Consider the following 27,716-nt stretch of genomic DNA (forward strand, 5'->3'; position numbering starts at 1 on the left):
ATACACCCTTCAAAATCATTAGGGTGCTTGAGAGCTTCAAAAACATGAAGGACCACCTGTTCTTCATTGACCCTCAGGGTTAATTCACCGTTTTGTACATCAATCAGAGCTCTACCTGTAGCTAAAAAGGGTCTACCAAGTATGATTGAGGATTTTACTTCCTCTTTCATGTCTAATACAACAAAATTAATAGGAAAGATGAATGGTCCTACTTTAACAAGTAAATCCTCAACAACACCCACAGGTAATTTAATAGAAAGGTCAGCAAGTTAAAGAGAAATACGAGTGGGTTTTACCTCCTCAATTTGAAGCTTTTTCATCACTGAAAGTGGCATGAGATTGATGCTGGCTCTAAGGTCACATAAAGATCTCTGAATGGTGACATCTCCAATGGTGCAAGGAATGACAAAGCTCCCTGGGTCTGGCATCTTCTCAGGAAGGTTGTGTTGAATAATGGCACTGCATTCCTTGGTTAACACCACTGTTTCTTGCTCCTTCCAGTTCCTCTTCTGGGTCAACAATTCTTTCATAAATTTAGCATAGAGAGGCATTTGCTCCAGAGCCTCTGCAAAGGGAATGTTGATCTGTAGCTTCTTGAAGACATCTAAAAATTTAGAGAACTACTTTTCTTTGGAAGCCTTCTGAAGCCTCTGAGGGTATGGCATTTTCGGCTTGTATTCAGGAGCCTTTGGCAAGGTAGGATAAGTGTCAAGAGAATCAGGGAAAGGATTGTCTGCATGCTTAGGAGGTGTGTGCTCGAATTCTTCCTTCTTCTCCTTTGGGGCTTCTTTTTCAACTAATTCTTCGTTGACCTTGGTCTCAGAACCAGTTACTTTACCACTTCTCAACTGAATAACCTTGCAGTCTTCTCTTGGGTTCACCACTGTATCACCTGGAAATGTGCTTGCAGACCTCTCAGGTAATTGGTTGCTTATTTGGCCCATTTGCATTTCTAAGTTTCTAATGGAGGCTCTAGTTTCCTGCACGAAACTCATCATCATCTCCCAATTAGAATCTTCCTTGGATTTAGAGTTTGCCTGATGAGGTGGTTGTTGCTGTTGAGCCTGAAATTGGCGGTTATTGTAATTATTCTGTTGGAAGCCGCCCTGAGAATTATTGTTAAAATTCTGAGGTCTCTGAGATTGGTCTCTCTACCCAAAATTTGGGTGATTCCTCCATCCTTGATTGAAGGTCTTAGAATAGGGATCATTGTTGGGATTTCTAGTATCACTCCCCATGTAATTGACCTGTTCAGAAGAAGCGTGAGCATAATCATAGTTATCATTCTACACAAAATTACATGTCATGTCATAAGAGGCTTCTTGAGGGGGATTTTGGGTGTTGATAGCTGAGACTTGCATGCCACCCATCTGTTGAGTAAGAAGATTTATTTGCTGAGACATAAGCTTGTTCTGAGCAAGAATAGCATTAAGAGTTTCCACTTCCATGACACCTTTCTTCTGAGGAGCCTTAGAGTTCACAGGATTCCTGTTAGAGGAGTATAAATATTGGTTGCTAGCAACCAATTCAATAAGCTCAATAGTCTCCTCCGGTGTCTTCTTCTTGTGCAATGAACCTCCTGCAGAATTATCTGAGCACATTTTGGACATTCACCCAAGCCTTCATAAAATATGTCTATTTGTGTCTATTTGGAGAACATGTCTGGAGGGCATTGCCTAGTCAGTAGCTTGTATCTCTCCCAAGCTTCATACAGAGTCTCACCATCCTTCTGTCTAAAGGTCTGAACCTCCATCCTAAGCTTAGTCAGCTTCTTTGGTGGGAAAAATTTTGTGAGAAACTCAGTAACCACCTTGTTCCAAGTATCCAAACTGTCCTTGGGTTGAGAATCTAGCCATAGTTTTCCACAAGGAAAATATTTTTTTTTTGAAAAATAGTAAAACAATTTTTAATTAAAATTAAAATTAAAACGCCTAATCTAAACAATCAAACAACTAATAGTTGTTAATCACAGTCAAATCCCCGGCAACGGCGTCAAAAAGTTGGTGCGGTATTTTACAACCCACACTACTAACCGGCAAGTGCACCGGGTCGTACCAAGTAATACCTTACGTGAGTAAGGGTCGATCCCACGAGGATTGATGGATCAAGCAACAATGATTGATTGATTAGCTTAGTTAGGCAAGCAGAAAAGGGTTTTGAGATATTCAAAAGGTTTAAATTCGAACTCAAAATATAAAAACGATAGACAAATAAATAAGTTGGGAATAAAATATGGAGAAAACTGTTAAGGCCTCAGAGTTATCTATTTTTCCGGATTAACTTTTCTTACTAACTATTTTAATTATATAGGATTTAATTTATGGCAAACTATATGTGACTAGACCCTAATTCCTTAGACCTTTCTAGTCTCCTCTAAAATTTATTAACTGCCAATTCCTTGGTCAATTAATTCCAATTAGAAGCTACATGATCAAATTTCAGTTTACATGCCACAAAAATTCTAATTATCCAAAAATAAAAGGATTATATGTCACGTTTCCCGTTAAATCCAGATAATTAAAATTTAGGAGAATATGTTTTCAAGCTGTTGTTCTAGTAAAGAGCTTTTCCAAGTTTTACAAGAACTCAAATAGAAAGAGGGTCATGCTTCCGTTCCACCCAAATTCATAAAATAAAGAGCGAAAACAATTCTTAAATTATAAATCCATATATAAATTAAAATAGAAAAAGTAATAAAATCAATCCATACAAATAGACAGAGCTCCTAACCTTAACAATGGAGGATTAGTTGCTCATGGTTCAGAGTAGAAAACTAGGATTTAGGTAAACTGTTTCTGATCTGAATGACCCCCTTTAGAAGAGAAGTCTCCCCTTTTATAACTAATCCTAATTAATTTAAAATCTAATATCTAAAACTAAAAATAATATCTTTTCCTAAAAGATAAGATTTGAATTTAAATTTGAATTAATTAACAGATCTTTAGTTGATGGGTGGGGACCACTTGATTTGTCCATTCTGCAGCTTTTAATCTGTGTTTTCTGGGCTGAAAACTGTGTAACAACCCTAGTTTTTGAAAATCAAATAATTAGTTGTTTGTGATTTATTTTATTTGTTGATAATTTTATTTTAAGAAAATTATTTTGCTAAAGGTAATTAAATAGAGTTTCATGATAATTGAAGTTTAAATTAATTAGAATTTTTATATAAACTTTATTAGATATTTGGTATAATTGAAGTTATAATTTTAGTAATTGAAAAATAAGAAAGAATTGTATAACTTAATTTAAATAAAGTCTATTTTAAATGAATTATGTTATTAATTTGAACTTCTAGAAATTATTTTATTAGAAATGATTAGATTGATATTTATAAATACTTTAAGTTTAAGTCAATTAATATTTATGTATAATTTTTATTATGATTAATTACTTTATAAATTGAAATTAAAGTTTCAGAGATAGGAAAATAATAGAGATTTGTATGATTTAATCTAGAAAATTGATATTTGAATTTAAATTGTACTTTACAAAATATAATTAACTTGTTCATTTTATAATGTAAATTAGAAATAATTGATTTAACTTAGCAATATGCTGATAAATAATGTTCCTAAATATTTTTAATAGAGTACATTTAATTTTAAAATTATCCTATCCTCCAATTTTATCAAAATATCTATTCATATCTATCCATATTACTTTATAAAATCCCTAATTCCCAAATTGAATCACAAACCCTAATTTCCCAAATTGAAAACCCTAACCCTTACTCCTTCACCACACTCAGCCGCCGTTATCCCCCATCACACACTCTCACCTCAGCTCCATGTGTACTCAGCCTCACCCCATTCCATCAACACAACACACACACATAGTTCCCCACTCATCGATGGAAGAGAAGGAAGACGCCGCTGCCATTGCGCCGTACCGCCGTACTCCACGCCGATGCTGTCGTCGTTCGTGGAGGAAGAGGAATCAAGCGCGCCAGAGGAGAGTGGGAGAGGGACACCGCGACGGGCTGTTCTGCCGCCGCCCTGGGGCTCGCCGTCGAGCTGCTTTGCAGCGCCAACCAGTCCATAGAGCCCGAGCCCGCGTCGCCGTCGTTCATTCGCGTTCAGCCGCCGTCGCGTCCTGTTCACCGTCGCCGTCGATCTTCCTGCCGTAACCTTGGAGTTTGCCCCGTCATCGAGGAAGGCAGAGATGAGGGAGAAGGAGCCGTGAACGCCACCGAGGTGGTTGCCGTCGCCGCTGCCAAGGTTTCTGTGGTCCAAGTCGCCATTGATGGAGAAGACGCCACTGAGGAGCCACTGTTGTTGGGTTGCTGCTCTGCCACCAAGGAGCCCGAAGAAAAACGCGGTAAGGAAGCTCCGTTGAGGCTAGTCACCAGCACTGAAGCCTTCATGGTCGCTGCCGCCATCAGAGCTGCCATTGAAGCTATTGATTTGGTTCCAATTCCTCCATTTTTTAGACCGTGAGCTTTAACCCTTGCTCTGCTTCTATCCTATTCCTATGTCTTTCACCTGTTCTAACTAAGGAAACCTATGTTTTTGTTCAGTGTTGCCACTCTATTTTCCCTGTTTATTGCTAGAACTATCACAGGGATACCGTTGATGCCCTCAGGAAACTGTTAGAGCTGCTGCTATTGTTGATGTGAGTTAGAATGAAGTTGGAGTCACGTTTAATTTTGTGGATTTCGACTAATTGAGGTAGGGGATTTAACGTTTTTAATTTAGAATGCCCACCAAGTTATTTGAATAAGTGCAAATAGTTAATAATGATTAGGAATTGATTAATTGATGAGTATTGTTTGAAACATGTTTGAGAATATTTAGCTGTGGTGATTATTTTGAATTATAACTAGAATTGGATGCGGTTGAGATTGTTCTGAATTATAAGTGAAATTAGATGCGATTGTGAGTTGTATTCTGAATTGTTGATTTTTGCGATGAATTGGCTGAGATTCTGACCTTGAATGAGTTACCTTGAATTGTTCGATATTGATTTGGAGATTTAATATATGAATGGTTGTGAAATGGGTTTGCGACATGTTGGAATTGGTTGAAATGTGGCTATGAATGGTGATTTATTTGATATTACTTATTAAACTGGAACATGATGAGTTAATTATTGGGAACCTGACGATTTGTTAATTGAGGAATTGAGTTTGAATTGTGATTAGTTTTGTTGCGGTAAATGATTAAGTGGTGATATTGATTTTGATTTGAGGCTGTAACTGTTACCGATTTTTCTGATTGTTTGGAATTACTGAGAATCATGTTAATCGATTATGTTGAGCTGGTTGCCATAGGCTGGTTTGCTTGATGGTTGCAAATTGACTGGAATTTTGATCTTTGACGGATTTATATTGAATTGAATGAGGTGCTGGTTATTTGATATATTGTAACGGTAGTGGATTCGATTGGTGACTGATTGAAGATTGGTTTTGGGAAAATAGTTATGAGATTTACTTTGATTTGAGGTCGAGTAAACTCTAATAAAAGTTGTTGTTGAGACTTAATTTTGAGAAGTTTGAATTGATTATAGAACTAGTTATGATTTTTCAAAGTTAAAGTGTAAAACTTGATTTTCTGCATTATGTTTAAAAGAAGCCGGACACTTTGAAAAGCTATAACTATTTCTGTGATTATCGGAATTGTGTGAGACCAAGTCCGGATTGAGCTTGGGAATATAGGGAACTGGACTGCTGAATTTGAGGCTTTTTCACTAAGTTTATGGTTTATGGTGAATTTTTGAATCATGGATGTCAAATCTGGTTTTTCTGCTAAGCCTTTAACACAGCAGCAACTTGATTTCTTTAGTGGAAATTCTGCATTTTGAATTTTGAAATGGAACCAATTTTAAATGAAACTTTGGTCCTAATACTTTAATTTCATAAAAATTTAGAATTGTTAGAGTTGTGGTTTTAAAGTTTTGGATTTTCAAAGAAAGATGTTTTATGCAGTAAAAGTCAGGCTTTGTTTTTGAAGTCAGTAACTTTGAGGCTTTATAATTTTTGAATCTGGAATGATATTGAGATGCAACCAATTGGAAATGAAAATTAAATATGTTTAGCATATGTGACTTAAATTTCAGGGCTATCCATGTTTTAATGAGTAAGTTATGGGACTTGGAAGAAGATAAGTTCATTAACTTTTAAAACAGAATTCTGCAGAAAATTAGTCAGCTTCCAGGTTATATAACTTCTTCATTAAAAATGATATTGACCTGAAACCAATTGGAAAAGAAACTTGGATGAGTGAAGTTGAACTGTATTAATTTTCAAAGTCATTGGATTTAACTTGGATTTTATATTGAATTTTGAATGTCACATGCTGCTGCTGTTTTTCTGGTTTTACGCACTGCAGAGCAGTCTCGGTTTTTCCTTTATTCCTAAGGCTAGAGAAACCAGAAAATTATGATCTTCGGTTTGTTAGAAAGCTTATTTCAAGATGAACGCCTGGACATAAAGTTTGCGCAATTCCGAGTTCATTTGCTATATTAAAAACAGAAAAGAAGGTAGGGTGTTAGGAATGCTTGAGTAAGAGTTATGAGTTCATAAAATTAAAGATGAACCTTAGCGTTATATGGCTGATTCAATGTTAGAATTTGCTTGTTTCTGAATTGAATTGATATTGGAAATGTTGAAAAGAGTTTGGTAAATTGTTTTGTTGGGACCCGTAAGGGTGGCTAAGCCCGAGTTTTAGGGGAGGTGCTGCCGGAATTTTGTAAAATCTGAGGTATTACTTGAGAAAGAGTTTTACTTGATTATTTCTAATGAAAGGTTATGTTTTGAAAAGTGTATAATGAATTTAAAATAAATGATTTTCTTGAGTTATAGAAAACTAAACTGAAAGACAGTTTTAAAGTTGGCTTGACTGAAGATTGCCAAAGCAGAGATTATGAACTGAATTGATGATTAAGATTTTTACGAACGAATGCTTGAGAAAGTTAAGAATGGTTGTGGAAAAATGTGTTAAGGATTTAAATGGCAAAAGAGAATGGGGAACTGATATATGGATTGCTGAGATTTAGAAAGGAAAATGAATAGTGATAAAAGGCGGAAAAATCCCACAAACTGTTAGTTATTTAACTACGGGGAAAACCCATGAATTGATAATTGGTTAGATTCGGGAAGTACCCACGAACTGAATGATCATTGATCTCGGGGAAACCCATAAATTGTTATTTGTTTTATAAGCGGGAAAAACCCACGGACTGATAATCATTGATTACGGGAATAACCCATGAATTGTTGTATGTTGATCTCGGGTATAACCCACGGACTGAAGATCACTACGTTATTGTGTATTGATCTCGGGGAATAACCCACGAACTGAAGATCACTATGTTATTGTGTATTGATCTCGGGTATAACCCACGAACTGAAGATCTCTGTTTTGTTTGTGAATTGATCTCGGGGACGCCCACGAACTGAAGATCACTGTTTCCCCTTATGCGTATATTATGGGGTCGGGCTTTGCGCCGACTGTCGGTAGTCACGAAGGAGTGGTATTCTTACCACCGACACATATGCACTAAGGACACAAAGGGAAGCCATATCTGGGACTTGTTCCTAGGTAATGTCGGGATGCAGGGTGTAAACCGACACGTGAGCTCATGGCCTGCTTAGGACAGACATGCATCATATTAGTTGTGTATTTGCATTTGGTTGTATTGCTTGTATTACTTGTTTGTGATTGTGTTGTTTGTCTTATTGTAATTTGTTTGTGTGTTGAATTGAGTTTCTTACCTGTGCTAGTAGTTTGTGAATGGATAGAGATGATTAATATCTGTTGTTATGACTTTGAATCAATTATGTGGCTGAAAGGTATTTAATATGACAAGTTTTGCAATTGAGATCAGTGTTGGGTTTGGAAATTCAAAGAAAGTAATTATTTAACTAAAGTAAGATTGACAAGTATTTCAAAGGGTTTGACAAAGATGGATTATTAAGCAAAGTTAATTATTTGCATGTTAATCATTACTTTTACGGCATTCCCATTCCCTACTGAGAACGTGTGGTTTGTTCTCACCCCAAATTTTCCACCCTTTCAGTGACACAGGTTTGAAGACGCAATTTGAAGCTGCGAGCGATTAGTAGGCTTTCTTTATGGTTTTAATTGCTTGCATAGAGTCCCCTCGCCGATTGTCCCTTGAGATTTTATTTCATATAGAGGGGTAGGTTTGGTATATTGTATATGAGTTTTATTTGAAATCTTTTGTATGACAGATATTATTATTAATAATTATGTGATTATTATTACTTGGTGATGCTTGATATATGATTTTAGTTATCAAAAACAAAATTTTCTGGTATTTTTACTAAAATTGAATCGCGATATCGAACTAGAGGCTCAATAGTAAATAGTTAATAAAGGGAAGCAGGTTGGTAACGCCTTACTTTCGGTACGATCATGACGTTCTAGAAGTTGGGTCGTTACAATATGGTATCAGAGCAGTTCGTTCCTGTTAGAGCCTTGGGAATGGACTGACTATGCTTCACTGCATACTCTGAGTGTCTGTCATGCTTTGTGACTTGTTCTGATAACAAGAGTTTGTGTTTTATTTGCATGACTGTCTGATGATTAACACTGTTGGTTTACCATTGCATTCCTCATGGTATTAGGTCTGGCCAACTTAATACTAATGATTTATGTGTATGGGAACACTAATGGGTTATCATAGACGAAATAGAAGAATAGGTAATGCGATTTACGGGGTTTGGGAGCGTTAGAGGTTATGAAGTTAGCTTCGATTCGACGTATAATCTTTATTCGTGCCACATGAACTCGTGCTATCCTTTTCTTCGTTGCTTTCATTGGAATTCTCATGTTTGATTTTCCTTCTTAGAATGTGTGCTTGTTTCCCAACCATACTTTCTCATTCTTGTATACCTTTGCTTGCCTATGAATCTGATTGCTTATGTAACTCCTTGAATATCCATCCTTGACAATGCCTATACTTCGGTTCGTATATTCTGTTTTCTTTGATTTCAGTTTGAGCTTATATTATTCTAACAATTTTCGAGGGCGAAAATTTTTCTAAGGTGGATAGAATGTAACAACCCTAGTTTTTGAAAATCAAATAATTAGTTGTTTGTGATTTATTTTATTTGTTGATAATTTTATTTTAAGAAAATTATTTTGCTAAAGGTAATTAAATAGAGTTTCATGATAATTGAAGTTTAAATTAATTAGAATTTTTATATAAACTTTATTAGATATTTGGTATAATTGAAGTTATAATTTTGGTAATTGAAAAATAAGAAAGAATTGTATAACTTAATTTAAATAAAGTCTATTTTAAATGAATTATGTTATTAATTTGAACTTCTAGAAATTATTTTATTAGAAATGATTAGATTGATATTTATAAATATTTTAAGTTTAAGTCAATTAATATTTATGTATAATTTTTATTATGATTAATTACTTTATAAATTGAAATTAAAGTTTCAGAGATAGGAAAATAATAGAGATTTGTATGATTTAATCTAGAAAATTGATATTTGAATTTAAATTGTACTTTACAAAATATAATTAACTTGTTCATTTTATAATGTAAATTAGAAATAATTGATTTAACTTAGCAATATGCTGATAAATAATGTTCCTAAATATTTTTAATAGAGTACATTTAATTTTAAAATTATCCTATCCTCCAATTTTATCAAAATATCTATTCATATCTATCCATATTACTTTATAAAATCCCTAATTCCCAAATTGAATCACAAACCCTAATTTCCCAAATTGGAAACCCTAACCCTTACTCCTTCACCACACTCAGCCGCCGTTATCCCCCATCACACACTCTCACCTCAGCTCCATGTGTACTCAGCCTCACCCCATTCCATCAACACAACACACACACATAGTTCCCCACTCATCGATGGAAGAGAAGGAAGACGCCGCTGCCATTGCGCCGTACCGCCGTACTCCACGCCGATGCTGTCGTCGTTCGTGGAGGAAGAGGAATCAAGCGCGCCAGAGGAGAGTGGGAGAGGGACACCGCGACGGGCTGTTCTGCCGCCGCCCTGGGGCTCGCCGTCGAGCTGCTTTGCAGCGCCAACCAGTCCATAGAGCCCGAGCCCGCGTCGCCGTCGTTCATTCGCGTTCAGCCGCCGTCGCGTCCTGTTCACCGTCGCCGTCGATCTTCCTGCCGTAACCTTGGAGTTTGCCCCGTCATCGAGGAAGGCAGAGATGAGGGAGAAGGAGCCGTGAACGCCACCGAGGTGGTTGCCGTCGCCGCTGCCAAGGTTTCTGTGGTCCAAGTCGCCATTGATGGAGAAGACGCCACTGAGGAGCCACTGTTGTTGGGTTGCTGCTCTGCCACCAAGGAGCCCGAAGAAAAACGCGGTAAGGAAGCTCCGTTGAGGCTAGTCACCAGCACTGAAGCCTTCATGGTCGCTGCCGCCATCAGAGCTGCCATTGAAGCTATTGATTTGGTTCCAATTCCTCCATTTTTTAGACCGTGAGCTTTAACCCTTGCTCTGCTTCTATCCTATTCCTATGTCTTTCACCTGTTCTAACTAAGGAAACCTATGTTTTTGTTCAGTGTTGCCACTCTATTTTCCCTGTTTATTGCTAGAACTATCACAGGGATACCGTTGATGCCCTCAGGAAACTGTTAGAGCTGCTGCTATTGTTGATGTGAGTTAGAATGAAGTTGGAGTCACGTTTAATTTTGTGGATTTCGACTAATTGAGGTAGGGGATTTAACGTTTTTAATTTAGAATGCCCACCAAGTTATTTGAATAAGTGCAAATAGTTAATAATGATTAGGAATTGATTAATTGATGAGTATTGTTTGAGAATATTTAGCTGTGGTGATTATTTTGAATTATAACTAGAATTGGATGCGGTTGAGATTGTTCTGAATTATAAGTGAAATTAGATGCGATTGTGAGTTGTATTCTGAATTGTTGATTTTTGCGATGAATTGGCTGAGATTCTGACCTTGAATGAGTTACCTTGAATTGTTCGATATTGATTTGGAGATTTAATATATATGAATGGTTGTGAAATGGGTTTGCGACATGTTGGAATTGGTTGAAATGTGGCTATGAATGGTGATTTATTTGATATTACTTATTAAACTGGAACATGATGAGTTAATTATTGGGAACCTGACGATTTGTTAATTGAGGAATTGAGTTTGAATTGTGATTAGTTTTGTTGCGGTAAATGATTAAGTGGTGATATTGATTTTGATTTGAGGCTGTAACTGTTACCGATTTTTCTGATTGTTTGGAATTACTGAGAATCATGTTAATCGATTATGATGAGCTGGTTGCCATAGGCTGGTTTGCTTGATGGTTGCAAATTGACTGGAATTTTGATCTTTGACGGATTTATATTGAATTGAATGAGGTGCTGGTTATTTGATATATTGTAACGGTAGTGGATTCGATTGGTGACTGATTGAAGATTGGTTTTGGGAAAATAGTTATGAGATTTACTTTGATTTGAGGTCGAGTAAACTCTAATAAAAGTTGTTGTTGAGACTTAATTTTGAGAAGTTTGAATTGATTATAGAACTAGTTATGATTTTTCAAAGTTAAAGTGTAAAACTTGATTTTCTGCATTATGTTTAAAAGAAGCCGGACACTTTGAAAAGCTATAACTATTTCTGTGATTATCGGAATTGTGTGAGACCAAGTCCGGATTGAGCTTGGGAATATAGGGAACTGGACTGCTGAATTTGAGGCTTTTTCACTAAGTTTATGGTTTATGGTGAATTTTTGAATCATGGATGTCAAATCTGGTTTTTCTGCTAAGCCTTTAACACAGCAGCAACTTGATTTCTTTAGTGGAAATTCTGCATTTTGAATTTTGAAATGGAACCAATTTTAAATGAAACTTTGGTCCTAATACTTTAATTTCATAAAAATTTAGAATTGTTAGAGTTGTGGTTTTAAAGTTTTGGATTTTCAAAGAAAGATGTTTTATGCAGTAAAAGTCAGGCTTTGTTTTTGAAGTCAGTAACTTTGAGGCTTTATAATTTTTGAATCTGGAATGATATTGAGATGCAACCAATTGGAAATGAAAATTAAATATGTTTAGCATATGTGACTTAAATTTCAGGGCTATCCATGTTTTAATGAGTAAGTTATGGGACTTGGAAGAAGATAAGTTCATTAACTTTTAAAACAGAATTCTGCAGAAAATTAGTCAGCTTCCAGGTTATATAACTTCTTCATTAAAAATGATATTGACCTGAAACCAATTGGAAAAGAAACTTGGATGAGTGAAGTTGAACTGTATTAATTTTCAAAGTCATTGGATTTAACTTGGATTTTATATTGAATTTTGAATGTCACATGCTGCTGCTGTTTTTCTGGTTTTACGCACTGCAGAGCAGTTTCGGTTTTTCCTTTATTCCTAAGGCTAGAGAAACCAGAAAATTATGATCTTCGATTTGTTAGAAAGCTTATTTCAAGATGAACGCCTGGACATAAAGTTTGCGCAATTCCGAGTTCATTTGCTATATTAAAAACAGAAAAGAAGGTAGGGTGTTAGGAATGCTTGAGTAAGAGTTATGAGTTCATAAAATTAAAGATGAACCTTAGCGTTATATGGCTGATTCAATGTTAGAATTTGCTTGTTTCTGAATTGAATTGATATTGGAAATGTTGAAAAGAGTTTGGTAAATTGTTTTGTTGGGACCCGTAAGGGTGGCTAAGCCCGAGTTTTAGGGGAGGTGCTGCCGGAATTTTGTAAAATCTGAGGTATTACTTGAGAAAGAGTTTTACTTGATTATTTCTAATGAAAGGTTATGTTTTGAAAAGTGTATAATGAATTTAAAATAAATGATTTTCTTGAGTTATAGAAAACTAAACTGAAAGACAGTTTTAAAGTTGGCTTGACTGAAGATTGCCAAAGCAGAGATTATGAACTGAATTGATGATTAAGATTTTTACGAACGAATGCTTGAGAAAGTTAAGAATGGTTGTGGAAAAATGTGTTAAGGATTTAAATGGCAAAAGAGAATGGGGAACTGATATATGGATTGCTGAGATTTAGAAAGGAAAATGAAAAGTGATAAAAGGCAGAAAAACCCCACAAACTGTTAGTTATTTAACTACGGAGAAAACCCATGAATTGATAATTGGTTAGATTCGGGAAGTACCCACGAACTGAATGATTATTGATCTCGGAGAAACCCATAAATTGTTATTTGTTTTATAAGCGGGAAAAACCCACGGACTGATAATCATTGATTACGGGAATAACCTATGAATTGTTGTATGTTGATCTCGGGTATAACCCACGGACTGAAGATCACTACGTTATTGTGTATTGATCTCGGGGAATAACCCACGAACTGAAGATCACTATGTTATTGTGTATTGATCTCGGGTATAACCCACGAACTGAAGATCTCTGTTTTGTTTGTGAATTGATCTCGGGGACGCCCACGAACTGAAGATCACTGTTTCCCCTTGTGCGTATATTATGGGGTCGGGCTTTGCGCCGACTGCCGGTAGTCACGAAGGAGTGGTATTCTTACCACCGACACATATGCACTAAGGACAGAAAGGGAAGCCATATCTGGGACTTGTTCCTAGGTAATGTCGGGATGCAGGGTGTAAACCGACACGTGAGCTCATGGCCTGCTTAGGACAGACATGCATCATATTAGTTGTGTATTTGCATTTGGTTGTATTGCTTGTATTACTTGTTTGTGATTGTGTTGTTTGTCTTATTGTAATTTGTTTGTGTGTTGAATTGAGTTTCTTACCTGTGCTAGTAGTTTGTGAATGGATATAGATGATTAATATCTGTTGTTATGACTTTGAATCAATTATGTGGCTGAAAGGTATTTAATATGACAAGTTTTGCAATTGAGATCAGTGTTGGGTTTGGAAATTCAAAGAAAGTAATTATTTAACTAAAGTAAGATTGACAAGTATTTCAAAGGGTTTGACAAAGATGGATTATTAAGCAAAGTTAATTATTTGCATGTTAATCATTACTTTTACGGCATTCCCATTCCCTACTGAGAACGTGTGGTTTGTTCTCACCCCAAATTTTCCACCCTTTCAGTGACACAGGTTTGAAGACGCAATTTGAAGCTGCGAGCGATTAGTAGGCTTTCTTTATGGTTTTAATTGCTTGCATAGAGTCCCCTCGCCGATTGTCCCTTGAGATTTTATTTCATATAGAGGGGTAGGTTTGGTATATTGTATATGAGTTTTATTTGAAATCTTTTGTATGACAGATATTATTATTAATAATTATGTGATTATTATTACTTGGTGATGCTTGATATATGATTTTAGTTATCAAAAACAAAATTTTCTGGTATTTTTACTAAAATTGAATCGCGATATCGAACTAGAGGCTCAATAGTAAATAGTTAATAAAGGGAAGCAGGTTGGTAACGCCTTACTTTCGGTACGATCATGACGTTCTAGAAGTTGGGTCGTTACAAACTGGGTTAAAATAGCCCAGAATTTGCCTCCAGCGTCATTTGTATTTTTGCAGATCGCGCATGTGACGCGTCCGCGTTGTCCACGCATTCGCGTCATTTGTGCATATTCCAGTCCACGCGTTCGTGTCAGGCACGCGATCACGTCATTGCGATTTCTCCATTCCGCGCGGTCGCGTAAGCCATGCGTCTGCATCGGTCTTCGCTGGTCATCTCTTTGGTTTCTTTTTCTTCTCTGCAGAAACTTCATCAAATCCATCTGAATGTTACCTAAAATGAATAAAATTGCACAAAACTCAAAATAGCATCCATAGTGGCTAAAATATAATTAATTCTAAATTAAACTCAACAATTTAGATGCAAATTCACTAGGAAAAGATAGACAAGATTCTCACGCATCATTAGCTCCTTAGTTTCTTGTGTTTCTTCCATTTTTGCAAGCTTCCTTTCCATCCTCTAAGCCATTCCTGCCATATGAAGCCTGAAAACACTTAACACATAGATCACGGCATCGAATGGTATAAAGAAAAATTAAAGATTGACAATTTAAAGGCTTAGGAAGCAAGTTTTCAAGCATAGAACAAAATTGGGAAGGATTTGTAAAACCATGCAGTTTGTATGAATAAGTGTGCAAAGAACTTGATAAAAACCACTCAATTTAGCACAAGATAAACCATAAAATAGTGGTTTATCAATCACCCCATGATGGTGTTTTTGTGGAAAAACGAATTTCCAACACACATATCCAACCGGCAAGTATACCGGGTCGCATCAAGTAGTAATAACTCACTTAGAGTGAGGTCGATCCCACAGGGATTGATGGATCAAGCAATTTTAGTGGGTGATTAGTTTAGTCAAGCTAACATTGAGTGAATTTGGATGAAGTGTAGCCAACAGAATTATAAATGACAGGGAATTTAAAGTTGCAGAAAGTAAAATTGCAAGTAACTTAAAGAACAAGAAAGTAAAATAGCTTACTCTTAAATTGCAAGAAATGTAAATTGCATGAAAAGTAAAGGGGGTTGGGTGCTGGAAATTAAAATTCAACAGGAAAGTGTAAATAGCAATCAAACAGAGAAGTAAAAGGTGAAAAATCATGCAACAGATCTAAACAGAAAATGGAAATTGCTTGAAGAATTCTAAACAAAAAAGCAGTGCTTAAGTTGCAGCAAATTAAAAGTGATTGAAGATCTCAGGATTGGAGGAGACTAGATAACAAGTCTAGATCTCAAATCCTTCCTTGATCCAACAAGAACAATTGCAGAAGAAGTAAAGGAAAGCAAATTGCAGAAAACACAGAAGAAGAAATGAACCGAAAGTAAAATTCAATTATGCAGAAAATTAAAGAAGAGATCTCAAGGTGAGATTGAAACAGAAGTTCTTCAATTCTTCACCCAAGATCCAAAGCAAGAAAAGTAAAGAGTGTTCAAGAAGGAACCAGGAAGAAGAGAGATCAATTCTCCTTCCTAATTCTCTAAGGAATTCCAAAGTTCAAAATTACAATGCAAGTAGAAAGGAAAATTCAAAAATAAAGTCTCCAGCCCCCTTTTTACATAAAACTAGCTCCTATTTATACACTTTCTATTCTTGGATTTTGGAATTTTGATGGGCCTTTGATTTGGTGAAGAAATGAATTAAATTGGATTTTTAATCCAATTTTCAGCCCATGAGAAATTAGCTTCCAGGAGGCTGCCCTGCCCGCGCCAAGGGCAGGGCAGAAAAGTATGATGCGCCAGATTTGTGTTGGTGCGCGCGGTTGGTGCTGCCAGGGACAAAGCTTGGTGCGCGCGATGCTTCTTGGTGCGCCACATTTGTGTGCCATCCAAATGCTGCCCTGCCCGCGCCAAGGGCAGGGCAATGTTTCCAAAATGCTTGTCCCGTGTTCGAATCATGGAGGAGGCAAACACGCTACTATAATTTCCTTGGTTTATTTTTGCTTATTTTTGGCCCTTAAAGATGCCTTTCGTTCCTGCCTCAATTGGACGCCAAATATGGATTTCTATATATCGTTGGAAAGCTCTGAATGTCAGCTTTCCAACGCAACTGGAAGCACATCAATCGGACGTCTGTAGCTCAAGTTATAGCCCTTTGAAGTAGGCATGGTCATGCTGTGAGCGCCCAGATTTTAACTTAGCCAAAATTTGCTTCATCCTCACTTTGCTTCATCATGATTCTGCCCTTGTGAGCCCGACATTGCCCTTGAGGAGGGCAGGGCAGAATTGCTTCTCAAGCTTGTTTCCTTATGTTGCCCTCCTAGAGGGCAGTGTGCCCTTGTGGAGGGCAATGTTTGCTTCCTCCCTTCCATGCGGCACACTTCTCATCCCTTTAACCACGCTTCCTTCTCCTTGGGTCACGCTTTCTTTAGGCCACGTTTTTTTTTCTTTTCTTCACCTACAATAAACCAAAACAACCACTCAAAGTATCACTAAATTCAAGAGGCTTATAAATCAATTAAAATTCAATTAAAATTAGCTTAAACCTCATGGATTAACATTAATTTCATGGTGGTTGCTTGATTTAAAGAACTTATGCATTTTCATTCCAAATCACTTACTTAGGATGCAAGAAAGTGTATAAAAACTAACAAAACAAGTGAAATTAGCTTGAAAAATGGGTATATGATGACATGTCTTCACAACACCAAACTTAAATCTTGCTTGTCCCCAAGCAAGAAAAGAATCATGCAATAAAGATTGACAATCCAAGGTAAGAAGAATAGCAACTCAATGTTCATGGCAAGCTAGTTTTCTATGCATGCTACAATTACAAAAGAGATGTAAATGATTGATGCTTCTATCTAGCTTATTTTATGAAATCTTTTTCTTATAATTCTTCCTTGAAACAAGCCTTTTGATTTTTTTTTTCTCCTTTTGGGTGCTTTGCCCCATGAGTTAATAACAAAGCTACGACTTCTAAATGCTTTGTTTTCAAGTATTACCACTTGATACATAAGCACCACAAGCATTTAATTAGAGGACTTCATTAAGCACATTTTTTTCTTTTCTTTGACTCTCTAATCATTGATGCTCAGAACCTTGAGCTTTGAGGGAGTGCTTTTGCACTTGAGCCTAGCCTTGACTTCTAAGTGTTTTGTTTTCAAGCATTTGGCTTGATACATAAACACCACAAGCACTTAGCAAATAAATTGCCATTGGTACTCAGAGCCTTTAGCTTTCTCATTCTTTCCCTTTTTCTTTTCTTGCTTTAATTGTATTTGCTTCTTCAAGGTTTTCATGATTTCAAAAGATTTCACAAAATGTACTAGATGAAAAACTTCAATTAAATAAAATCCAATGCAATTGAGCAACAATCAATCACACTAGCTTTCCAATACTTGTATGCACATGCTAAATTCTTCTTTAATTCCTTGTTTGTTTATGATCATGATGCTTTTTTGCTTTTGAATTCACAAAACTCAAGTTGGTAGTCATAATGTCACAACAACATATTTCAAATCAAATTCAAGCTATGCTTAGTCATACCACACATGTATACAGAGAATATAAAGACAATCATGCAATTTAAAGTGCTAGAAATAAATGAGAGGAAAAGGAACTTTACAACCTTGTAGTCCATCTTCTCTATTGTTGTCATTTTCCTCCCATTCTTCTCCTTCCCATACCAACTCAGAATGCTTGCTCATCCTCAAGCAACAATTAGAACAATGGCTATGGGGCTAAGATGGATCATGAATGTCTTACACAATGAAATATTAGCAGTACATGTGTTTTGAGCAAGCAAAATTTAAGATAAAAATCAAGGCACAAGAGACAGAGACATAGTGATTGCAAATATAAGTTGGTGTGCATGATACATTGCATAAAAATATAAATGGCACACAAAACTTAGTGTGACACTTTCTCTTGGAATTGATGCAAGTATCTTGTAAATATTTGAACCAAATTTTGTTGCGTAGCAACACCAAACTTAGAATGCAATCATATGTCAATTTATTTGAATTAAAACTAAGCAAGTGAAACTGTTATTTGTTAAATACAATCACCAAGTGAAGAATCTGTCATGAGTAAGGATGTTTGGGTGATGTATTCACAAAAACAGTTAATGAAAGAAAACATTAAAAACAAGTAAATAAATGAAACAAAGAGAAAACAAAAATTATCCAACTAAGAAGAAAAATAACACTGTAAAAGGCAATATGATTATGCAGACAAGTGATGTTGCTGGATTTATTGCATAGAAAATTAAGTGGCACACCAAACTTAGAATCTTAGTGTGACACTTCCATGTAAAATTGATGCAATCATCCATGAAGATGGAAAACAGTTTGTTGCTAGGCAACACCAAACTTAGAATGTAACCATATGCCAAATTATTAAATTTGAACAAACCACAGAAAGAAAACAAAGCAGAGAAGAAATGTTACCTAAGGTTGGGTTGCCTCCCAACAAGCGCTCTTTTAGTGTCATTAGCTCGACATATTGTTCTTCACTTTCTTCCTCTTCTTCCAATTGGTTAAGAGGAATGACTTCAAGGGGGGAGAAGATTCAGCTACTGTCCCTTGTCTTGGCCTTTCCTCAGCAAGCTTCCTTTTGCAAATGGCTTGATTGATCTTGCTTGCTGGATCAGGGACAGAATTGGTGTTCTTGTCAATTGCCTTCACTTCCTTGAGTCCAAGTCTTGGTGGTTGTGTAATTGTTGGAGTTTTGTCTTCATCAAGAGTTCCTTGCAGTGATGGTTCAATGAGCTTTTCCTCTTTACACTTCTCTGCTTCACTTGAGTTTGGAATGACTTCCTCACTTTCTTGCTCCTCCACTTCCTCCCTTGCACCCAACATTTGACTTAATAATTCTTTTATGGAGGAGGTTTGTTGTTCTTCCCAAGATTTCTTCATCTCCTCTTCATATTTTTCGATCACAGATTCAAGGGAGGTTTGTGAGGGTTGTGAATGTTCATGTTCCCTTTTCATCTCAAGTGTAGTTTCATTTTCAACCACCTCATTCTTCATTGAAAGTTCACTTGATACAGTGGCCTCCTTATCTTGCTCTTCCACTTTCTCCTTCACATCCATCAATTGGCCTTCACTTTCCTTGCTCAGTGGTTCTACGCTCCTCCTTGTTTGCTCTAAGGGGCCATTCATCTTCTTGAAGATGATTTCTTTCCAGGATTGGGGTTGTGTGTATTTTTCCACGAGTTTTTTATGTATTTCAATGGCTTGAAGGTAATCCTCATCAGGTGGTTCAAGAGATGAAGGTTGAGAGTAATAATAATCAAGTGATGAAGAACTTTCAAATGAGAAACTGGGATGTGAGGGTGGATGCTCTTCCATTCTTTGGTGATACTTCCATCCACCATGAGGATAATGATATGAATCATTTTGTGGTGGTGGTTGGTATCCCATATGATTTTCTTGCTCATCTTGTGTATCTGAAGCAAATCTCCATGGATTGGAGTGCTTAGAATTTGAATTTTCTTGGTGATATTCCCAGCCATCATTAGATGTTGGTGATGGTGGATGATATCCCATAAAATTTTGTTTGACCATAAGATGAGTTGAACTCCATTTGTATTTTGTAAACATCAATGAAATTTGAAATTCATGTCACAGAGAAAGAATTTCTTAGTGAGGCAATAACTCAAACACCTTGGTTTCACTTTAAAGCAGAGAACAAAAATAAAAAAAATGCCTAATCTAGACTTCTCACCCACTTAATCATTGTTGATCTAATCAATCCCCGGCAACGGCGCCAAAAACTTGATGGTGTTTTTGTGGAAAAACGAATTTCCAACACACATATCCAACCGGCAAGTATACCGGGTCGCATCAAGTAGTAATAACTCACTTAGAGTGAGGTCGATCCCACAGGGATTGATGGATCAAGCAATTTTAGTGGGTGATTAGTTTAGTCAAGCTAACATTGAGTGAATTTGGATGATGTGTAGCCAACAGAATTATAAATGACAGGGAATTTAAAGTTGCAGAAAGTAAAATTGCAAGTAACTTAAAGAACAAGAAAGTAAAATAGCTTACTCTTAAATTGCAAGAAATGTAAATTGCATGAAAAGTAAAGGGGGTTGGGTGCTGGAAATTAAAATTCAACAGGAAAGTGTAAATAGCAATCAAACAGAGAAGTAAAAGGTGCAAAATCATGCAACAGATCTAAACAGAAAATGGAAATTGCTTGAAGAATTCTAAACAGAAAAGCAGTGCTTAAGTTGCAGCAAATTAAAAGTGATTGAAGATCTCAGGATTGGAGGAGACTAGATAACAAGTCTAGATCTCAAATCCTTCCTTGATCCAACAAGAACAATTGCAGAAGAAGTAAAGGAAAGCAAATTGCAGAAAACACAGAAGAAGAAATGAACCGAAAGTAAAATTCAATTATGCAGAAAATTAAAGAAGAGATCTCAAGGTGAGATTGAAACAGAAGTTCTTCAATTCTTCACCCAAGATCCAAAGCAAGAAAAGTAAAGAGTGTTCAAGAAGGAACCAGGAAGAAGAGAGATCAATTCTCCTTCCTAATTCTCTAAGGAATTCCAAAGTTCAAAATTACAATGCAAGTAGAAAGGAAAATTCAAAAATAAAGTCTCCAGCCCCCTTTTTACATAAAACTAGCTCCTATTTATACACTTTCTATTCTTGGATTTTGGAATTTTGATGGGCCTTTGATTTGGTGAAGAAATGAATTAAATTGGATTTTTAATCCAATTTTCAGCCCATGAGAAATTAGCTTCCAGGAGGCTGCCCTGCCCGCGCCAAGGGCAGGGCAGAAAAGTATGATGCGCCAGATTTGTGTTGGTGCGCGCGGTTGGTGCTGCCAGGGACAAAGCTTGGTGCGCGCGATGCTTCTTGGTGCGCCACATTTGTGTGCCATCCAAATGCTGCCCTGCCCGCGCCAAGGGCAGGGCAATGTTTCCAAAATGCTTGTCCCGTGTTCGAATCATGGAGGAGGCAAACACGCTACTATAATTTCCTTGGTTTATTTTTGCTTATTTTTGGCCCTTAAAGATGCCTTTCGTTCCTGCCTCAATTGGACGCCAAATATGGATTTCTATATATCGTTGGAAAGCTCTGAATGTCAGCTTTCCAACGCAACTGGAAGCACATCAATCGGACGTCTGTAGCTCAAGTTATAGCCCTTTGAAGTAGGCATGGTCATGCTGTGAGCGCCCAGATTTTAACTTAGCCAAAATTTGCTTCATCCTCACTTTGCTTCATCATGATTCTGCCCTTGTGAGCCCGACATTGCCCTTGAGGAGGGCAGGGCAGAATTGCTTCTCAAGCTTGTTTCCTTATGTTGCCCTCCTAGAGGGCAGTGTGCCCTTGTGGAGGACAATGTTTGCTTCCTCCCTTCCATGCGGCACACTTCTCATCCCTTTAACCACGCTTCCTTCTCCTTGGGTCACGCTTTCTTTAGGCCACGTTTTTTTTTTCTTTTCTTCACCTACAATAAACCAAAACAACCACTCAAAGTATCACTAAATTCAAGAGGCTTATAAATCAATTAAAATTCAATTAAAATTAGCTTAAACCTCATGGATTAACATTAATTTCATGGTGGTTGCTTGATTTAAAGAACTTATGCATTTTCATTCCAAATCACTTACTTAGGATGCAAGAAAGTGTATAAAAACTAACAAAACAAGTGAAATTAGCTTGAAAAATGGGTATATGATGACATGTCATCACCCCACACTTAAACATTAGCATGTCCTCATGCTAAGCTCAAGGAGACCAAAAGAATAAAATGGGGGAAAGCAAGACTCATGCAATGCAACCTATGTAAATGAATGCAACTACATGCCAAGATGTTTCCACCTACTTGGTTAAAAATAAACAATTCCTCCAAGACAAACATAAATCAGATTCCACTAATTCAAATCATATAATAAGAAACAAGTAAACTTGTAAGAAGATAGCTCATGAAAGCCGGGAACATAGAATCAAGCATTGAACCCTCACTGGAAAAGTATATGCACTCTAATCACTCAGGTGTTTAGGGTTAATCCACTCTAGTCTCCTCTAATCATGCTTTCTAAAACTTTACTCTTCATCTAACCAATCAACAAATATCATGTTTAGGGTTAATCCACTCAGTGTACAAATGAAAACATCTTGAGGTCTTTTCAAGGTTGTAATGGGGCTAAGGTAAAGGTGAGGATATATGTATGGCCAAGTGAGCTATAAATTGAATCTTTGACTAACATAAGTTCACACCTAACACACACGTACACTCTATATAATTCTTAATTCATGCCTTTGTACCTAAAATCTCACTTTTGTACATTTCACATACTCATGTATCGGTTTTCTTTAATTTCATCACACATGCATTGATCTTTTTATTGCACTTAACATTGGGGTAATTTTTTGTCCCCTATTTGTTTATTTATTTATTTATTTTTCAATAAAATCATAATGGATCAATGCCTATGGTTTTATAATTTCACATGAGTAGCACCCAAAATTCTTAAAATTTGTCAATAACTCCAAAACACTTTCTTACTAACCTAAGTTTTCACATTTCCCCACACTTAATTGACACACAATCTCTATCTTAAGCTAACCAAATATTTAAATGGGATAATTAATTATTTTTCTGCTTAAGGCTAGTGATGTGATAACATAAAGAACAATTGGGGGTAAAAAGGGCTCAAAGTGGCAAACAAAGGTAGATGAAATGGTAGGCTATTTGGGATAAGTGAGCTAATAACAATTGATGGCCTCAATCATATGTATGCATGAATATACACTAAACAATGGACATATAGAATTGAACAAAACATAGATTGCAGTCATAGAGAAGAAAACACACAAGAATAAAAATCATGGTTAAATGATGTAATCATATAATTAAGCTCAAAATCTCATAGGTTGTGTGATCTTAGCTATCAACCATGTTCCAAATTACAATATTCAAACAAGTTTAACACAAATTTCTAGTTTGAATTAGTGAAATGCTCTAAAATAGGGTTTTGGAAAGAAACTCATTCATTCAACCAAGCAGAACATACATGCAAGCAATTATTATCATGCAATCTATCCTATCTAATAAAAGAGAAATAACATATTGGTGTTAAGAGAGAGAGATTACCTCCGGAAGTCAGGTACTGACCTCCCCACACTTAAAGCTTGGCACGGTCCTCCGTGCCATCAGTAAGGAGTAAGGTGGGGCTCGTAGCATCACCTCCATAATCTGGCTCAGCCTGGCTCCCAGTGCTGGTAGGTGAAGTGGAGTCTGGGGTATCCTTCTCTTCTGGAGATGGGTGAGTACAAGCAATGAGCTCCTTTAGATTGGTGTATCAGCGCTTGTTGCGGCGCTCTAGTCGCTCCATCTGCCGGTCTTGCCGGTCAAACCTCTGAAGGATCTGAAGGAACATCTGAGTAGTGGATGGCATAGGAGGTGTGGGTGATGGCGGGGCAGAAGTAGGAGGAGTGTCTAAAGATGGGCCGGGATGTCGGCTAGCAGAGGGTACTGGGGGTCTGATCTACTTCCCATTTGGGATATATTGATCAGCCATTGGGATCATGGCTTTGATGTCCCCAGCCCTATAGGAAACTCCAGCTGCAGAGACAAGATCCAAAACTAGTGCGGTAAAGGGTAGGTTATCTGCAATCTGTACGTGCCCCATGGCCTGCCGGATGTGCCTTGGTAGATTTAGAGGCTGCTCGGTGAGAATGCACCAAATGAGGACAGCCATGTCCACAGTGAAGGTGGACTCGTGAGTGCTCGGAAAGACATAGTGGGACATAATATGTGCCCACACGCGAGCCTCCCAGGTAAATGCAGGAGCTGAGATGCTCTTGGGTCAAGTCCGATGATGTCCACAGATCCAACTGCTGCCAGGTTGTGCGATAACTCAAAGGACGCTATCCCAGTCAAACTGGTATGTCTACCATTTGAGAGAGGCCTCTTGATAGGTGTCCAATCCCTCTGGGTCGGGTGGAAGATCCAAGACTCTCTGAATGGCCCCTTCGGAGACAGGTACTTGCTTTTGATGAAAATAGACAGACTGCAAGGTTGGCAAGTGAAAGTTGGAGTAGAATTCAACTACCCATGATAGATTGGCCACCCACGGCTGCCTCCTCAAGAATCTCCACTGCCTCCTCTCGATACGGGGCTCCACAAGATAAGGTGTGTGGAAAGAATGAGTAGGCACTAATTATTGTAGTTCCGCTCAGCCAGGATGGGGAACATCTGCTCACAGTAACGGTTAGTGAACCGTGCAGAGTCCCTAGCAGGAAAAGTTTTCTCTGCTTCATCAACTTTGATAACCCTCTTTATTCACTTTGTGGGTGGCTTGATGCTTGTAGAGGGTTGTGCCTTAGCCAAGGTCCTTTTAGTGCCTTGCCTTGCCAGTGTCTTGTTAGTAGCTTTCTCCTTTTCTTTCTTGGTACCCATCCTAAGGAAGAAAGAAAGAGGAAGAGTGTTAAAGATAGATAGCGAAAACCGGAAGGAAGAAATTCCAAGTGAAAATAAATGCCCAAGGAAATAAATAATGTCTTGAGTGCATGGTAGCTACAGCATGCAGGGAGGACATCAATGAAGAGCATAAAGGCATAACATACAACTAGATGCAAGAGGGATTATGGCATGCAAGTAAGATACATGAGAAGCATAGCTCAAGCATCAAGTTCAATACTAAGTATCACATGGAAGAAAATAATAAGCATTGGTATGATGACAATTCTGAATGATATACTCATAACAAGTGGATGGCAAGAGTTGTGAAAAAGAGGCATTAAAGTAGGAAGAACATGATAGAAAAGAGATTAAAATTCCATGTTGGCTTTTTCACAAACACTTGGTATCCAAGATAAAATAGGAACAAAAATAATTGATCTAATTATATATGAGATCCATAATAAAATGTTAATTGTCAAATTACTCCTCATAATATCCACAAACTCAAAGATAATAAAATAATACCTAAATAAAGCTCCAACACCAACATAAAAAAATGCGTGAGAAAGTAATGAATAAGAAACCACAAATAACTAAGCTAAAAGAAAATTAAGGAGAAAAGAAAACAAGAAATAAATACAATAAATGAAAGAAGAATGAAAGAGTAGAGGAAGGAAGAAAAGAAACCTTGATGAAGATGGATAGAGAAAGAGGAAGGAAGTAGAAAGAATTAGGAAAGAAGAGAATTAGGATTGGAGGGGGGAAGAATTGAAATCTGGTGGCGCACTAGGTTTAAGCGAGGTGGCACAGGCAACGCGCATGCGTACAACATGCGGATGCGTGGGTGCGCAGTAATGGAGGGACGCGTAAGCGTTCGGTGCACGGACGCGTGCCTCAGGTTGTGCTATTGGCGCCAGACCAGCCTCGTGCACGCACAACTCTCTGTTTGTTTTGCGCTTAGGCCAAGGTTGCCCGCGACGCGCGCGCATCATGCACACGCATGCGTGGATGGTCACGAGTGGAAAAGGACGCTGATAAACCACTATTTTTTGATTCATATTGTGTTTAAATGTGTGGTTTTATCAAGTCTTCACCCACTTATTCATATGATTTGCATGTATTTACAATTCCTTCCCAAAAATATTCTATGATTAAAAACTTGCTTCCTTAGATCTTTTAGTTGTATATTTTTATCTTCCTTCGTACCATTTGATGCCGTGATATGTGTGTTAAGTGTTTCAGGCTTCATATGGCAAGAATGGCGTAAGGAATGAAGAGAAAGCATGCAAAAATGGAAGGAACTCAAGGAATTGAGGAGATGACCAGTGAGAAGTCACGCAGTCGCATGGCTCACGCGACCGCGTGAAATGGAAGAAATCACGATGACGCGCTCGCGTGCCTGACGTGACCGCGCGGATTGGAAGCTGCACGCACGACGCGAATGCGTGGACGACGCACACGCGTGGTACAAAAAACGCTGAGTGACGCGAACACGTAAACGGCGTGGCCGCGTAACGTACGCGATCTGCAGAATTACAAAAGTCGCTGATAGAGATTTTAGGCCGGATTTCAACCCAGTTTTCGGCCCAGAAACACAGATTAGAGCCAGGAAACATGAAGAGACAAAACAACAATTCATTCCGCATAGTTTCAAGTTTTTATATCTGAATTTACTCCTCCCCTAGGTTTCTCACTTGAACATTCATAATTAGGATTTTGAAGATTTTGGCTTTAGCTTTTGAGAAGAGTCTACCTCCTGTACTAGTCACTATAGTTTGTTATTTACTTTTCATTTATTCTTCCATATTCTTAATTCCTCCAGAGTTGACATTGGATTATTTTCATAAGTTATTAATGTAGAACTATTTTTATTTTTAATTAATCCCTTTTATTATTATTTATTATGTCTTCTTTTATTTTCCCCATTGATTCTGTGAAGTCTATAATTATGATGAGTGAGTAGTTCCCCAACTTGATTGGGAGATGATTAAAAAGAGAACCTTGAGTTAGAATACTCAAGAGTTCAATTGTAATTGGTTTATTGTTGGTTGACTTGTTAATCACTAACTCTAACCCTTCCTAAGTGAGAGGATTAGGACTTGTGACTAGAAGTTGACTTTTAATTTGACTTTCCTTCATTTGTTGAGGGTTAACTAATTTAAAAAAATGACTAATTATTAATTGCTCTTGATAAAATTCTAAGAAGGATAGAACTTCCAATTAATCTTCTCCCGGTCAAGATTTTATTTAAATCATATAAATTCTCTAATTTAATTTTCTGTTCAACAAATTCAAAACCCTTTTTGAAAACCTCTGATTGATAAAATAGCACATCTTCCTGCAACTCGTTGGGAGACGACCTGGGACTCATACTCCCAGTATTTTATTTCTAAAATTTGTGACAACCCTTTTCTAAATTTACGAGTGGATTTTTGCTGGTTAAGAACTGTACTCACAACGCCATTTTTCTAATTAATTCTTAATTTGCCAATTTCCGCTCACGTTAATTTTTGGCGCTGCTGCCGGGGAGTTGCAATAGTGTGCTAATTTATTGATTAGAATTTATTTAATTGCAATTTTTCTTTTTTATTTTGTTACCATGAGCTGCACGTTTCTTTCGTTAAATGACGCGTTCACTTCCTGATCCAAGCTTGCTAGTATTTGACCCTGAGATTGAAAGAACTATTTCACGTATAAGGCAAGCTCGGCGTCGGTGAGTCCTCTCTGAGGACAAACCTGAAATGTCATCTAAGGAAGAAACAAGCTCCCTCTCTACTGATCCAGTTGATTTACGTGCAGGTGACATGGCAGCACTTAGGAGAGTCACTATCCAGGAGGCTGCAGCCCCTGATTTTACACTACAACCATTCCAGGCACGCCACCCAGCAGTGGCTGTGGATTTTGAAATAAAGTCTGCACTACTCAACTTGATGCCCAAGTTTCATGGCTTACCTGCTC

The 27,716-nt window shown here is 37.3% G+C and overlaps 2 protein-coding genes across 2 annotated transcripts; both read left to right on the top strand.

The window, feature by feature from the left end:
* Positions 1–1,040: 1,040 nt before the first annotated feature.
* Positions 1,041–9,127, top strand: LOC130957327 (uncharacterized). The gene is made up of 3 exons (XM_057884195.1): positions 1,041–1,238; positions 3,837–4,432; positions 4,517–9,127. Exons 1-3 carry the CDS (start codon positions 1,041–1,043, stop codon positions 4,590–4,592), a joined length of 870 nt encoding a protein of 289 aa, XP_057740178.1. The 3' UTR covers positions 4,593–9,127.
* Positions 8,667–14,707, top strand: LOC130957328 (uncharacterized). Its single transcript, XM_057884196.1, has 3 exons — positions 8,667–8,705; positions 9,839–10,434; positions 10,519–14,707. The coding sequence occupies exons 1-3, from the start codon at positions 8,667–8,669 to the stop codon at positions 10,592–10,594; spliced, it is 711 nt and encodes a 236-aa protein (XP_057740179.1). The 3' UTR covers positions 10,595–14,707.
* Positions 14,708–27,716: the final 13,009 nt, after the last annotated feature.

Source organism: Arachis stenosperma, chromosome 10, assembly GCF_014773155.1.
Source record: "Arachis stenosperma cultivar V10309 chromosome 10, arast.V10309.gnm1.PFL2, whole genome shotgun sequence".
Taxonomy (NCBI): Eukaryota; Viridiplantae; Streptophyta; class Magnoliopsida; order Fabales; family Fabaceae; genus Arachis; species Arachis stenosperma.

What these genes read in the sequence shown, in the direction of transcription:
- LOC130957328 (XM_057884196.1), top strand. Translation starts at nt 8,667, where the DNA reads ATGCGATTTACGGGGTTTGGGAGCGTTAGAGGTTATGAA. An exon ending in GGAGCGTTAGAGGTTATGAA is followed by an intron (nt 8,706 to 9,838) that starts GTTAGCTTCGAT and finishes ACACACACATAG; the next exon opens with TTCCCCACTCATCGATGGAA. An exon ending in ATTCCTCCATTTTTTAGACC is followed by an intron (nt 10,435 to 10,518) that starts GTGAGCTTTAAC and finishes GTTTTTGTTCAG; the next exon opens with TGTTGCCACTCTATTTTCCC.
- LOC130957327 (XM_057884195.1), top strand. Translation starts at nt 1,041, where the DNA reads ATGAGGTGGTTGTTGCTGTTGAGCCTGAAATTGGCGGTTATTGTAATT. An exon ending in TTTCTAGTATCACTCCCCAT is followed by an intron (nt 1,239 to 3,836) that starts GTAATTGACCTG and finishes ACACACACATAG; the next exon opens with TTCCCCACTCATCGATGGAA. An exon ending in ATTCCTCCATTTTTTAGACC is followed by an intron (nt 4,433 to 4,516) that starts GTGAGCTTTAAC and finishes GTTTTTGTTCAG; the next exon opens with TGTTGCCACTCTATTTTCCC.